The 12,870-nt window shown below is 38.7% G+C and overlaps 1 protein-coding gene across 2 annotated transcripts in view; it reads right to left on the minus strand.

The window, feature by feature from the left end:
• FAM184A (family with sequence similarity 184 member A) overlaps positions 1-12,451 on the minus strand; it is an 81,727-nt gene extending 69,276 nt beyond the window's left edge. For both annotated transcript variants that reach the window (XM_086745150.1, XM_086745148.1), the window contains exon 1: positions 12,281-12,451. In XM_086745150.1, coding sequence (XP_086601276.1) covers positions 12,281-12,451 — 171 coding nt within the window. The remainder of the gene's footprint in view (positions 1-12,280) is intronic.
• Positions 12,452-12,870: the final 419 nt, after the last annotated feature.

The following is a 12,870-nucleotide window of genomic DNA, read 5'->3' on the forward strand; positions in this document are numbered from 1 at the left end:
GAATTAGAAAGTCAAATTAATCAAATTACTTCAAGTATGCTTATTTTCACAGAAAAGAACACGTGAGCGTTGAAGAGATTGAAAATTCCACTGTGACAAGAGACAGACTTGCAAAAATAGCATTTCACAGCCTTCTAATGAACAGGATTAGCTAAGGTATTCATTCTACATACAACTTGAGTCAACTATTTCCTCCTGCGACAGATTAGTTCAGCATATACTTGCAACTACAACTCAATGCCCTTGTGCCAGGAAAGGTATAGCAGTACTGCCACCAACACCCAATCAAAATGTCTTTTCAGTTCTGGGATGTTAACCTCTATCAATCAGGCTATGTTAGAAACAACCACTACAAATCTATAGTGCAATTAGCTTTAGGCAATTTTCTAAGACAGTTAAATCCTGAGAAGCATATCAGAGGAAAAAAAATAAAGAAAGAAGGAAAAAAAAAAGATTTAGTAACAGATGTACAAATTCCCCATTGTGCCTCCTGGTGAGAAAAAAATCCCATTTACCCTCTAATCATCTATCTAGAATATAGTTGACACATCTGCTATATGATAAGACCTTAAATTGCTGCAAGGAAAACAGGATAGGCCAAAGGGCTACTCCAAGTTGTGTTTTAGTCTCTGAGCTGCACTTCCTTACAAATTTATTCCTTGGATATTTGCCTATTTGATTTGAGCTTTTCAAATATAGAGATCTTTAGAGGAATTTAAGGTAGTATGTTTGTATTGCATCTGTTTGTGGGTATTTAGACTCTGTGAAACAATGTACTGGAAAGTTCTCAGAGCTAAGCAACTGATTTTGCATGGAGGAGGTAACAGCAGTTTGCCCTTGGCAAAACAAACAAACAACAGAGCAAAGATCTTCACTCTACAAGAACTGTTCATATACAAACAAATACATTTTCTCTCAGAAGTGATATCAAGTTCAAAGCTTCCCAAAATAAAAAGTAGCAACACTTAAGTGGAGAAATAGGGTGAAAAAGGTAGTAATCTTACAGACTTGTATACCTGGTTTTGATTAATCATCAAAATAAATGTTTTTAGTAGTATGTAATTTCAAGATGCAGTTTTCTTTTGAGAACTATATGGACTTCTGAATCTAAGATACTTCAGGCAACATTCAGAAACAGAATACATATCTTGAATGAATTTTATGACAAACCAACTGCGTTCCCAACTTTTAAAAATCCTTAAAAGGTAAGAATGCCATTATTTCAGAACAGAATTAAACTAAGTATAATTACTGAAAGAAATCATGAAGCTGTGTGTTGTAGATTCCCTAAGTCAGCTTTAGGAAATCAAACTTGAAACCCTCTTTGATAGTCTTGACTATATGAATAAATGCTGTTGCTCATTTAAATATTCTCAAACATGTCTTAAATTCCTAGCTTACCATACTTCCTGAAAAATACTAGTACTTGTTTTTGTTTTCACTTCTTTGTCTTTTTCTCAGGCTTTTGGGAAGCCACTATGAAATGGCATGGCACACATTTTCAAACAAATAATTCACTGCAGTTACCTTCACAGTGTCATCAATGTTATAGCTCACCATACTGACTACATAAAAGGATTGGGTAATTGTAGTTATACGAGTTGGGCCTCTAAGGAGATTTGGCTAGTAGGGAAATGTACCGGTTTGCATAACAGGAAGCAAAACTTATTTGCTTTTGACATCAGTGCCATGAAAGCCAAAACGTCGAGGCGGCTCTACGTTCAGCACCAGGGAGAGAGACAGGCGCCCGCCGACACCCGCGCCCTACGTTCAGCACCACGGATAGCGGCAGGCGCTCACCCTCCGCGGCAACGAGGCAAAATGGGGAAAGAGAAAAATCCCACACAGGTCCCACACAACCGACAGGCAAAGCGACAGACGAGGCTCTGTCTCTCTAACTCACAAGTCTTCCAAGCACAGCACTTACAGCCTCGGACTTCACTAAAATATATATATCATGTTCTTCGATAAAATCAGTTCTTGTAGCTAAACTTGAGGCTACTTTCAATTTATTTATTTATTTTTATGCTTCCCAGATGAGAAAATTTTCTTTATTTCTTTCTGTACACTTAAAAAAAAAATCTTCCCTTTTCTGTAAGAACCCCTTTTCTATACACAAGAACAGAATAGGCTTAATAATTAGTAGCAATCTAGAGTCCAATAAGGCATGTCAGTTACCTTCAGCAAAATTTTCTTTAAGAATTTCATATAGGCACACCGAGAAACACATATATTTTATAGCAAGAGAACATATTACTTCTGTCTCCAACTTTGCCAAACTAAGAGTCTTCTGAAAGCAAGAAATTCAGTTTCCCGCAGGAACAGGGAACATAGGCCCACAAGAAAAAAATAAATTCCCACCAGATAAAGAAGTATATTACACAAACAGCTACATTAAAAAAAAGAATTCCCAGATTTGGAATACAGTTTGAGAATATCAACTCATAGCTATGGAAAATAATACAAATGAACAGAAGTTAAACTTGCTTCAGGCTTTTAACTTGTACAGAAGGTGCAAGGATGCTTAATATAGCAGTGCCTGTCCAAACATAAATTATAAGAATTACAATCTCATGCATTAGGTATTTGGAGGTAAGGCAGAATATACCAAATACAACAAACTGAATGATCTACACTGTAGATTGGAAAGGTACACATTGCAAAGTGTGAAGCAGAGCATGGAAATAAAGAAAACCAAGACAAGAATAACGTCAATAGAGAGAACGGACACAGAATATTCCCAGACCAGCTCAAAGAACGCAAATTGATCTTCATGTCAAAGTCCAGTTTCTGTTTTAGGACACATTTTTGCAAATTCTATCTCAGCATAAAACGAGTGACTATATGCTTTTAAAAAGAAAAAAAGAAAAAGAAAAAAAAAGATTGACTGATTTTAATAACATACAAACTTAGTGGAACTGTTTAATGCTATGATGCTAGGTACAATATGGAAAGCGAGCGAATAACCCAACCAAAATAATGGATCAAAAATTTCCAATAAAGCTTTATCACTCAGTGCCACAACATAAAAAGGTTTGGGTGTTTTGGTTTTAGCTGGGTTTTTTTTGTGTGTGTTTTTGTTTTTGTTTTTTAACTAATGTAAAATACTTACGTTACTTATGTTGACAATACAGGTTAATGTTGGAAAGACAGAGACACATAGATTTTCAAGATGTTTCAATTATTTTTTTTTTAGCCTGTAAACACTTCCTTGATTACTTATTACTACCAGCTACAAATAACTATTTTTTAAAGTGTGAAACCTACACATTAATTACACAAAGCAGATAAAGAAATTTTTTAAAAATTCAAGTCTTTTTTCTTAATCTTCATTACAGAAATAAGTTACCACTATTTTCATTTGTCAAATTTTAAAAGGACAAAGACAGTCACAGGAGATTACTGTAATACATTTTAGTACAACCTATCCAAACATATCAGCATCCATACTGCAAAACACTAGATCTGAGGAGGCAGTGTCAGACATCCTTTACTAGAAGTTATAGCTTTCAGTCATGTTGTGAGCAAAAACATTGTTCAATTAAAAATCTCTGGATTACAGCACACCTGTTTTCTAAACAGATTACAATTCAGTTTTCTAGAAACAAAGTTTTAGGAAACCGGCTGGAAAGACTACTTTAATCTCATGATTGAATGAATGAAAATAGAAAGCAAGTATTTCTTATAATCACCTCATACTTCTTCTAGGTAAAATGTTGTCTTTCATTTAATGGGAGCATCTTGAAAAAAGAGGACTTCATTAACTTTTTAAGAGTAGCTATTTTTAAAGGCTGCCATTTTGAGCCTAGACAAGTGACAATCTCAGCAAAAGGTTGCTCTTCCTTATAGCCTTCTAGATTCAGTTTAAAAAGCCTGATCGAGGAAATAGAACCAGGTAATATGCATTAAGTAGGACACGATGGTGAATAGCTTTAGACTGTTTTTGTTTCTTCTGCTTATTTTTGGAACGCAATGCCTTTGGTTACTGGTATGACATCAGTCATTAGAAGAATACGCAGAAGCCTGGCTTCCTACTGCAAAACTTGTATCAGCCAGGAGACATACACATCTTATTTCATAATATTATGTAGATATTTGCTGGGTTTATTTAGCAGTAAGCCTGCAAACAGTAACAAAAATTTAGTTCCTATTTAAGGCAATGCCCCCCTCCTCCACGCAGCTAACATGAGTGAAGTTTTCCATGGAGACTTTGAGAACAGTGTGGAGAAACAACAGTATCACCGACAAAATTACTATTTTCATTAAAGTCAAAGCTTGAGTTTAGAGAATGAGATATGGGAAGCATTTCAGTGGTTAGAAGCAACTTAAGGCTGAAAGTTACCAATACAACGACCTATGACAAATAACATTTCTACACATGTATCAGATGCAGTATACATCTAATTGTACTTCTAGACATAAAAAAATAAGTACGTACGACCAATACATTGCATGACAATACGGAAATATCCAAATACAAACAACGCTGTTACTAAATACAGTTTTACAGTGCTTTAAGAAAGTACAGAACCACTATGACAAAGAGTCAGATTGCAATTTAATCTTTCTAAAGAAGTGGTAAGACTCATCATTTTGAAACTTCTCTGCACTTTCATGGTATTTGAGGTACAAAAAACAAATTAAAAAACTTGTCTTCTGCTGATACATTTTTATAAGACTTCACAAATCAAAACTCCCTTCAGGACTGAGTACTTCCAAGTGCTGTGTCCATGCTAATTTACAAGCATACAAAGAAATTAATCTATAAATACCTTGTACAATTACATAGAGTTCAACCATTGATTTTCTTTTTCACATATACATAAAAGGCGCTCCTGTTTACAACTTCTGCATCTGGAGCAAAGCATTTCAGTATTATGTTCTTAACTCTGAACTGGCACTTTCTTGATCTTATCAAAATTAAGGAAATAGCAAAAGCCTTCTTTCATAATGCAATACTCTTCTGAAAACTAACAACAATAGCAAAAAAAAACCAAAACCCGAAATCAAACAAAATGTCAAATATTTCTTAATCTTTTCATAGGACTTAAATAATTATATGTAAAAAGCAGCTAAACGTTAACACATTTTAAACTTCATAGATGTTGTTATATCAGGATTCGCTTGTGCCCTGCACGATAGTTCTTTTACAATTTTGACATGTTGATAGCATTGAACTTTATACCAAAATCCTCAACTTTCAGGTTCTCTTTAAATATCCTCAATGTACTGATCTATCAGATTTAGCAGCTGAAATACATACCAGAGCAATAACATCTAAGAGTTTTCCAGCTCCTTGTAATTCTATACTATTTAATTATAGCAATAAATAAGAATAAGCATAGAGCAAGAGGATACTTGTAGAATCACAGAATCATTTAGGTTGAAAAAGATCCTTAAGATAATCAAGTCCAACTGTAAACCTAACATTGTCAAGTCTACCACTAAGCCATGTCCCTAAGCACCATGTCATACTATTCATCCTCTCCCTCACTTTATTTAACTCTTAATTTTGATTATTCTTTTGGATGTTTGTAAAACGTGAAAAAAAAAAAAAAACCAAAAACCAAAACCAACAGAAATCAAAACAATCTCAGAGAAGTTAATATATGCATGAGCATATTAAAGAGGCATTTTAGACTAGTAGCTTATGTGAATGTGTGATCAGATTTTCAACAACATCACACTTTAAATTACACACACACACAGAAAATCTTTAGAACATTAAACTGTCAGTGGTCTCAGAAGAACTCAGAGTTACTAGTCAACCATTAAGACTATGCAGGTGGAGAGGAAAGGAATTTCATTTGAGTAATTTTTTTAATATATAAAAAAAATCGTTATTGTCCTACTTCTTTCTTCTTGATGTCTTGTGAAAGACAGTAAAGTCATTGACCTAATTCACACATACCACAACAATGAGCTCTAAAATATACCCTTACCAGCTCTATACAGCACCCCCGCAGTCTCACCTTATAGCTAGCTGTGCAATGATAATGAATGGAAGCAGCATTCAAGGGATGGTCCTGAGGTCTTCAAAGTATCAGAATAATAATTTTTTTTTCAAGTAGTCCTGACTGGGGAAAAAAACCAGGATTAAATAAGAGCCCTCATACTTCATATCAGGACTCTTAATCTTTTTTTTTGGGGGGGTGTCTTTTTTTTTTTTTTTTTTTTTTTTTAAAAGATTCCTGATCTCATCTTTCAGAGACAAATAGCATATTAACACCAACAATAAAACATCAAATTACATAATTTTTGTCCTACAAAACATGCAAGGTAAGAAAGACCTCTTCAGGTCTAAATGAGAAGCCACAGCTGCTTTGAAGCAATTTTAAGTGCTTCAACTAGCAAGTATTCAGACAAAGACAATAACTGCTGATTTTACTTAAGGTCTGAAGGAGATTTTGAGAGTCTGAAAGCTCTACCTACTCTTTCTAAACTATACCTAGGGGTATTAAAGATATGTTATTTTTACCCAATCCCACCTTTGTCTTCATACCATCATAGGTACAGAAAACTTCTGTGAACATCCCTTGCTAAGACCATAACTACTGCAGAACACAGACCCAGTCAGAACACTACATGGACAGAGTCAGAAAGGGAAGATGGAGAGACTATACCAGCATGACTAAAAAAAAAGGAAAATCTTAATATATCTGCTTCAGAAATATTGTCTTTCTAACTTGCTCAGTTCCTACCTTCAGTCTCTCCCTTCTTAGAGGACTGCAGCTATCTTTGGAATAATTAACACAAACCAAAATTAAGTATCTCCAGAGAAATGTAAAGGAATTGAATGCATAATATTACATTTTCTAGTCTTTGAGAACTATTTTTCTGTAATAACAAAACATAACATTTATTCCTACATTACCAGTCAGAAGCATATGCAAAAAATTTGACATTCAAATACGTACTCAAATCTCATCTGCCTCAAAATTTCAGTCCTTTGCATGCAATCCTAGAACTGCTAGCAAATACTGGCCTGCTGCCAATGTTAACACACATTGGAGAGATGACATAAGGTTGCTTAAAAAACTAAATCCCAAGTTTTCAGAAAACTGTTAACCGCATCAACTACCACATGATGACAGCTAAAATCAAAACAGTTCTACAGGGTTTTTTAGATTCTAATTTCTTCCCTATTTTTAAGGGCTCTTCTTTTAAGTTTTCTTATAATCCTATGCATAATGAACCTTCTGCAAGAGCTTGTTTTGTTTCCTGAAGGACAATACTTCCAAATAAAAATGGACAAAATTTCAGTGGAAACATTTTGTTAAGAATCATTAATATAAGTTAAACCCTACAGCTCTTACTTCCACAGTACTGCTGAGGGACACCTTTAACCATCTCAGCAAAAAAAAAAAAAAAGTCCACACAGTAAGAAGCATAAGTATATGAATTAAAGGTCAGCAAATTTGCTCTTTATTCTTTGAAATAAATTTACTATCTACATCCCCAAGCAACTTACTGAGCTAACTACCACATTAACATCTATTCTCTAAGTACTTCTCTCTAACTCAGGAAGACAGAAAAGAAAACGAACTGTAGGGTATGTATCGTCTGCATAGCACTTACAGATTCTTCTTCCAATTAACGTAAAACTTCTGCAACCAATATAATGCAACCAAATCAATGCTGAAGACTCTCATTGCATAATCCCAGTGCAGATTATGCAGTTACTCCATAAAAGTCAAAGATTTGTGTTGATGTCACAAAGCTTGCACAACAGACTTTGCAGATACATTCAGGATATGGATTTCTCAATTGCAAGTGTTCAAGCTGCAAACTACAGCACAAAAAAAAAAAAAAAAAAAAAGCTTAAACTTGTACTCCTCTGGCAATTATAAAAACTAATCCCATTATCCCCTACTGATGTAAGCATAGCAGCAACTTGCTTTTTGTTTTCTATTCTAGTTGTCTTATGCAAACTAATAAAATATATATGCATATTTTCATCTGTAGCAGGCATAATTCAATACTACATTAGCACTCCAGCATGCAGTACACACATATATGCAATCTCATAATCGCAATTTGTTTCTTGTTGGCTTTAATCTTTGTGTCAGATGCTGCTTTATCCCCAAACTGGTACACAGATCTTTCAAAATGCCTAAAAATAAGGAGCTTATACTGAAGAGGAAGACTTAAAATTGCTTCAGTTACAAGATACCACAGTCTTTAAACAGGACAGAGTATCATCTTATTTTTTAAAGATGCATGTCTAACTACTTGTTTTACATTCCCCTGTAAATTAAGCATATTAAAGTTAAATCAAGAAGTCTTCCCCCTCCCCTCCAATAAAAAAAAATACAGTTAAGCACTTCAGAAGTGTTGCACTTAGTAAAATGTATTTGTATCTTATTTTGCCTCACCCTGAATTATTGATTAAATAAGGTTATTAAAAAAAATTCACCTTTTTCTTTATGTTCCTGTATTATTTTCATGGAAACATTGGATTCTCCTTAAGTAATTAAAAAACATAACAGAGGAATCCTAATTTTGGAATTTTACATTTACTTCACAAGTGACCGGCATCTTCTGTGGGGAAAATAATTTTTTTCTGCTGCTACTCACAGCTCGTAAAACAAACTACGAGGATAGGCAAAAAATAAACTATTAAGTCATATTTCTTTTGTCAGAAGACAGAAGCTGTCTGGATAACTTAACTATGTGTATCCCTTTGGCAACGTCCCATGCATATTTAGATTTCCTTTTACTATACTGTATTGGTGGGTTTGTTTTAACCTGGTAAAGTGACAGACTTCAGCTCTAAATCCACTGAGAGACTTAGTATCTCTTCAAGGCAGTCTTAGATAAGAGTTGGAAGACAAAAAAAAAATAAAAGGGAAAAACAGTTGGAAGGCATGCAAGAAGTGTCTCATTATATAAGACATTAAACAATTTGAGAAGCACAATTAAGAAGCGGTATGAGAATCACAGAATAGTTTGGGTTGGAAGGGACCTTTAAAGGTCATCTGGTCCAACCCCCTTGCAAGAAGCAGGGACATCCCCAACCAGATCAGGTTGCTCAGAGCCTCATCCAACCTGGCCTTAAATGTTTCCAGGGATGGGGCACCCACCACCTCTTTGGGCAACCTGGTCCAGTGTCCTATAACCCTCATTGTAAAATTTTTTTTTCCTTGTATCAAGCCTGAATCAGCCTCCCTCTATTTTAAAACCATTACCCCTTGTCCTATTGCAACAGGCCCTACTGAAGAGTTTCTCCTCATCTTTCTTGTAGGCCCCCTTTAGGTACTACAAGGCCGCTATAAGGTCTCCTTCTCTTCTCCAGGCTGAACAGCCCCAACTCTCTCAGCCTGTCCTCACAGGAGAGGTGCTCCAGCCCTCTGATCATCTTCGTGGCCTCCTCTGGACTCACTCCAACAGGTCCATGTCCTTCTTCTGTTGGGGGCTCCAGAGCTGGATGCAGCACTCCAGGTGGGGTCTCACAAGAGTGGAACAGAGGGGGAAAAAACACCTCCCTTGACCTGCTGGCCACACTTCTTGTGATGCAGCCTAGGATGCAGTTGGCTTTCTATGCTGCTAGCACACATTGCCTGCTCATGTTGAGCTTCTCGTCACCAGCACTCCCAAGTCCTTCTCCTCAGGGCTTCTCTCAATCCATTCTCCGCCCAGCCTGTATTTGTGCTTGAGATTGCCCTGATTCACGTGCAGGACCTTGCACTTGGCCGATTCTTAATAAGAAGTTCCTAGATTACTGAAGAGGAATTCTATACACGTAAGTTAGTAAGTATTTGACAAAACTAGAACAGCAGAATTTGGTCAGAAGACCTTCACAGAAATATCCTAGTATCTTTTTCGCATCAGCTTATTTCCAAAAGCCTTCTGCAAGGTCAAGTTAATTCTTCTCTGTCAGTTAACTCTCACTTATAGAAATTAAGTATCACATTTATATTTTTCCCCTATAGCTGGAGTCCTTTCTCAAGGATTAAATTTCTTCAGCCATCTATTGAATCAGGCTTCAGATTCTAGAGCAGGTTAGCAAGTTTAGATTATACTCTACCCAGAAGTTTCTGTACTTCTTTAAAGGCTCCCTTTCTGAAATGTCAAGGAACAAAGAGAAATGCAGGACCTGAACCCTCTAACAACACTGTCAAAATGTGTACCTCTACCTCAATGAAATTAATGCTACAGAGCAGTTTTTATCTTAATCTTTAAATTCTTAATTGCATTGTGCAATATGTGCAAGAGAAGTATTGTTATTTCACATCCTGGTTTACATGTAAAATACTGTTCTTCACTCTGGACCTTCAGTCAGTACAAAGATCAGCTGATTTTCCAAGTTTCTCCCTAAAATTGGAAAACAGAACAAAACGACAAAAACCAAAATACCACCAGAATCTGCAAGTCACTGGGAAACAAATCCAAGATTCCAGTCCTGCAAAATTCTAATTCACATCTAAACTCCTTGTACAAGCACATAGTTTACAGTTATTGTAAATACACAAGCAAAAGACAACTCATAGCTTTTATTCACACTACTCTGAAGTCTTTGGCAACACTGCACACAATTTCTAGATTTTTAGAACTCTACTATGGATCATAACAACTTATGAAAAAACACAGTATTTACTTTCACTCTCTTCCTGTTTTCCAGTACAGAAGTTCAGTACATTCTGGCCCCATGCATTTAAATGCATTTTTAACTCACATCCACCTCAGAATCCACCTCAAGATCTCTGACACACAGTAACTTGGAGAGCACAGGGCACGTGCCCAATGATGTGGAACTCATGGGTACACACAAATTACTTCACAACAGAATTGGAACACTGTTTCTGAAATCAGCTACAAACTGCTGTGTAAATTCCTAGAGAAAGAGGAAAAAATATATCAAAGGACACACACGCACATATAAAAATTAATTCTTAAAAAATACTATCTTAAGGCCTATTGCATGTGCAAAGTAAGTCTAAAATACATTTATGGTCTCCAGGTGCTTTTTGAACATTTCAAGGCGCGCAAGTCTGCAGTAATATCTTTAATACTTTAATTTATCCTTTGTAGGCATATCAAGTAAAACCAAAGAGATTCTTCAGTTTATTTTAATTCCACTTTTCTCCTTATGATATTACAATTTTAGTTCAACTGATGTTAACATATAACGAAATCTGACTCTGAATTCAAAGACAAGACAAAATACCCTCAGTCATCAGTTTTCCAGTGCACCAAGGTGCACGATGCTCCATGACAAAAACTACTTTTAACTGGTTGACGGTGCATCAACTGTGCATAAATATGAACTGTCTCCCTTGTGAGATTGCCAGCAGTCTTCGTTCTTAGCTCCAATGAAATGTCACCTTCATTCATTTTAGCATACATTTGAAGAATACTAGCAGTTCCCACAGTGTTTTTTAAATTGCCTTTAAATGCTTTAAGCTATGTAACTCTCAACAGAAATTATTTCTTCTGCTTTCTCTTTAACAGATATAATCTGCCTTCCATTTCCTAAGCAATGCTTGAGTGTCATACAAGAGGGATTACAGCACCAAAGCATTTATTTAAGTTATTCTAAGTAAACCATAGCTACAACCACATCTGAAACACAGGAACTACAAGCCCTAACAACGTGTTTTTAAAATGCCCTGTAGTTCAACCCCAGCCTTTACCAAGGAGACTATGTATTTTCTATACTAGAGATGAGATCATGAAAACTGTTCAATCAGCAATAAAAGAGCAGAGATAGTCTCACACTTTGTCCTCACCATCTAAGGCATTTAAGGTGTTACTAGACACCTTAAATAAGAGTACTTACTTTCAGCAAAAGGAAAGCAAGCATCACCTGAATCCCTCCCTTGGAAAAGACTCTGAGGACGGCTTACAGAAGAGCTAGAAGAGAAGCGACAATTTCCATAGCGTACATAGCAGGTACCAGCCCAGCCATCGGGGATCGCCCCCCACACCCGGCTGCGCCAGCCGGAATTTGGTCCCAGCAAACCGGGAACTGCGGCATTTTCCGTGAGCGGTTCGTCCCTAATACCCGCTGTTCCCGGCGACGGCGGTTGCGGGATGCCGGCGCCTTCCCCGCAGGAGCCCGGCACGACGCGCTCCGGTTCCCCGGGGCGAGGCGGCCGCCGCAGGCCCGGCCTCCGGGGGTACAAACCCGGCCGCACCTCATCCGGCTCCCACATCGACCCCGACGGCCGGCCTCTCTTCGGCCTCTCCGCTGCCTCGGAGCTGGCAAGAAGCGAAGGGAAACCAACCACAAATGAGGAACAAATAGAAGGAGGCCCCGGCGGGGAGGCGGCTTCCTCACCTTCGTCAGCTGGGCGATCTTCTTGCTCATTTTGAAATGCAGGTCCGGGCTGTGCTCGGCGCCCAGCCCCGGCTGGGCTGAGCCGGAGCCGAGTTTTCCCGAGCCGGGCGCGGAGCCGCCGCCGCCGTAGCTGTGCTGCGGCTGCTGCCAGCCCATCCCCGGGGTCGCCATCTTCACCGCCCGGCCCCCGCCGCCGCTCGGCTTCCGCAGGCACCGTCCCTACCGCGGAGCCGCCGCCGAGGGCGCCCGGGACGCGAACCGCTGGCCCTAGGCGGCTGCTCCCGCCCCAGGCGCTTCCTATCGCCGCCGTCCCCCACCCGCCGCGGCGTCAACCCCTCGGGGCTGCTGCGCGAAGCGGCGCCAGCCTCCCGTCTTCCCCGTCCGTTCCGCCCAGCACCGGGCAGGGAGGCTGAAGACCGAGCGGGAGCACCAGCAATGGGGCGGCCGTGCCCGGTTACCGGGCTGCCGCCGTGCTGTTTGCTCCGCGCAGCCCCGCGTCACCGGGCAGCTCCGCCCGCCCGCCCGCAGCTTCCCCGCCCCCCCGCAGCCTCCCCGCCCCCGGAGCAGCTGGGGCCGCGCGCGCCCGCCCG

This window comes from Chlamydotis macqueenii, chromosome 3, assembly GCF_036417535.1.
Source record: "Chlamydotis macqueenii isolate bChlMac1 chromosome 3, bChlMac1.mat, whole genome shotgun sequence".
Lineage (NCBI taxonomy): Eukaryota > Metazoa > Chordata > Aves > Otidiformes > Otididae > Chlamydotis > Chlamydotis macqueenii.